We start from the raw sequence: 2,533 nt of genomic DNA, 5'->3' as shown, positions 1-2,533 counted from the left end.
AATTGTAGCTGCCCCACAACGCCACTTCCTGTATCATACACACGTCTTAAACTTCTGTAATCAGCATCCACCAGGTGCCGTATCGCATTCAGCACACCCCATTCAGTCAATACAGACATCCCCAAACACACAGAGGCTGGTTTTGTCAAATGTTTTATTGAGTGTAGACATCTGGAGTACTGTAAAACATGCATTATCTGTAGATTCAAAAAGGAGCAAGCCACATTGTCCTCACTGTCAAACATGTCAGGCTTGGCATATATGATGGAGATTAATGAAGTATCAAGAGAGTAATATGATTCCTGAAAAGCTCCTGCAATTTGGAGTAGTCTTAATCACTTGAAATGCAGAGCTGTTCACATTTAAGTGAACTTGTACATTCAGTGGAGGTGTCATGATTTAATTCAAAACAAACACGAGGGATTTAATATGGGGGGATTCTTTATTGTTAGAAATAGCCTTTGCATCTTCCCTGCCCCCCCCCCCATGATATCCCTACCTAAATAAAAACTCATATGCTTTTTTAAGTAATAGAATTTAATTCTGAATAATGAACAGATTGAATAGTTATTTTTTCTTCGGCTGCTGAGGTGTGTTAAACTTAAAGAAGATAACGTCTCCATCTTCAACGATGTAATTTCGGCCTTGTTGTCTGTATTTCCCGGCAGCCTAGGAGACATAGAAAAACAGATGATGGTATTGAAACTGTGTCTGTATAAAGAGTCGATAATAACTATTTTTAAAAACAGTATGTGTTTTCAGTACAACTCATAAATGTTTGGTAACTTTAAACTTCTTGATTTGAGCAGAGTTTGATTGGCATAAATAATCACTGTTTATTCACTGCCATGAAGTTAACTTGTACAGGTAAATGGTAACCAGGATTCTGCACTGCCATTACTTCCATCCATTGATAGGTATGATTTAATATTAAAAGTACACATGGAGAAAAGATATTTTTTTTAAAACTTCCAAAATTATCTTATTGAATAAAAGAACCACCACACTCTTGCATTCTTAGTATGCTATGCTAGCCTGAGTGCACCAGTTTTGGGGCACTGCAATTAGGAAGAACAATTAAGGCAGAGGCCCCCAATCTTTTGGGCACCAGGGACCAGTTCTGTGGAGAAAGTTTTCCGCGGACCAGAGGGGGCGTGGTTTCGTGTGCTGCCTACATCCAGCGGATGGGGCTTCACTTGTTGGCCCGGTTGCTAGTATGACTGGGGCTTGGGGACCCCTGATTTAAGGAAACGCAGCATGTCGCAAAAAGAAAATCTCAAACGATAAGAGACCTGGAAAGAAAAGCTTATGAAGAGTGATGGGAGGCATTGATTAGGTTTGACCAAGAGAAGGCAAGACTTCATATTTTTAGGCATCTGAAGGACTGTCATACAGAATATGGAGCAGAAACATTCAGGTAATTAGACAGGACAATAAAGAATCGGTTTAAATTACAAGGAAGTAGATTTCAGTAGGTCATTGGGGAAAATGTCCTAGCTGTAATAGCTGTTCAGCAATGGAATATACCATAATGGAAGTTGGTGATCACTTCTTTATGGGACAAATTTAAACAAAGGCTGGGTCTGTCTGAGATGCTGTACTAGTGGATTCCTGCAATGGATAGTGGGGTGGACTAATAGTCACTCAGATCCCTTCCAACGTTTACATTTTATATTCTAAGAACCAATACTGTGTAGTATGAGAATAACACCATTTAGAAAGTCATTTTAGGGAGATATTTCTTTTTTTCGATCTCCGTCAATGAAGTTCTATACAATCTAGTAACCATAAACACTCTTCATTTCCTAACTATGCCCATTTATATCAATTACAGTAGTTGGGTTCAGAGAACTAGGAATTACAAGAGAAAATGGCTGTATTCTGTTCTGTGATGTAGTTGGGAAATGTGATTGTAAAGTATACCAAAAACAAAAAACAAAAACAAAGAATAAATGCTGTATTATATACTGCAATTGCCAGGGAGCCATACAAGGATTCTGAGAAATAGCTTATCCATGTTACATAAATGGAAGATCTCCTGTAGATATCAAGTAATCTTTGTCATAAAATCTTTTTTTCACCAAGTTTGAAATAACCAGTCATGTAGTAAAAAATGTGCAACTTCGATACTTCACAATCCAAGGTAGAAAAGTAAAATATACTGGTTAAAATCACTCCCTTAGCCTCACCAAAACAGTACACCATCCAAATGAAGCAAACAACCCTTATCTTCACTCATGTTTCTAGTGCTCAACACAGTTGAATGAACAGCAAGAATCAGGAAGTAAAAAAATAACAGAGGAAAGCTGTTATAAGTAGATGTAAGCAAGACAGCCAAAAAAGTAATGCTAGCACTTAAGATTTCTGTAAACTACAGATCAGATTTAAGAAGAGAAAAAACAGAATAAATATGTCAGCGTAATTCATTTAGACTAGAGAAATGCAAATGGGCCCTAGTTTTTATGTTCTAACTACCATTCAAAAAGAATAGGATGTTACACGAATAAATCACACCATTCAGAAAAATATACTC

The 2,533-nt window shown here is 37.2% G+C and overlaps 1 protein-coding gene across 1 annotated transcript in view; it reads right to left on the bottom strand.

The window, feature by feature from the left end:
• Positions 1-519: 519 nt before the first annotated feature.
• Positions 520-2,533, bottom strand: part of OLA1 (Obg like ATPase 1) — a 92,716-nt gene continuing 90,702 nt past the window's right edge. The window contains exon 10 of the mRNA XM_015815900.1: positions 520-669. Within this exon, the coding sequence (XP_015671386.1) occupies positions 568-669 (102 nt within the window). The 3' untranslated portion in view covers positions 520-567. The remainder of the gene's footprint in view (positions 670-2,533) is intronic.

This window comes from Protobothrops mucrosquamatus, unplaced genomic scaffold (assembly GCF_001527695.2).
Source record: "Protobothrops mucrosquamatus isolate PMUCROS unplaced genomic scaffold, P.Mucros_1.0 scaffold383, whole genome shotgun sequence".
Classification (NCBI taxonomy): Eukaryota; Metazoa; Chordata; class Lepidosauria; order Squamata; family Viperidae; genus Protobothrops; species Protobothrops mucrosquamatus.
This window is presented reverse-complemented; position numbering and strand designations above follow the sequence as displayed.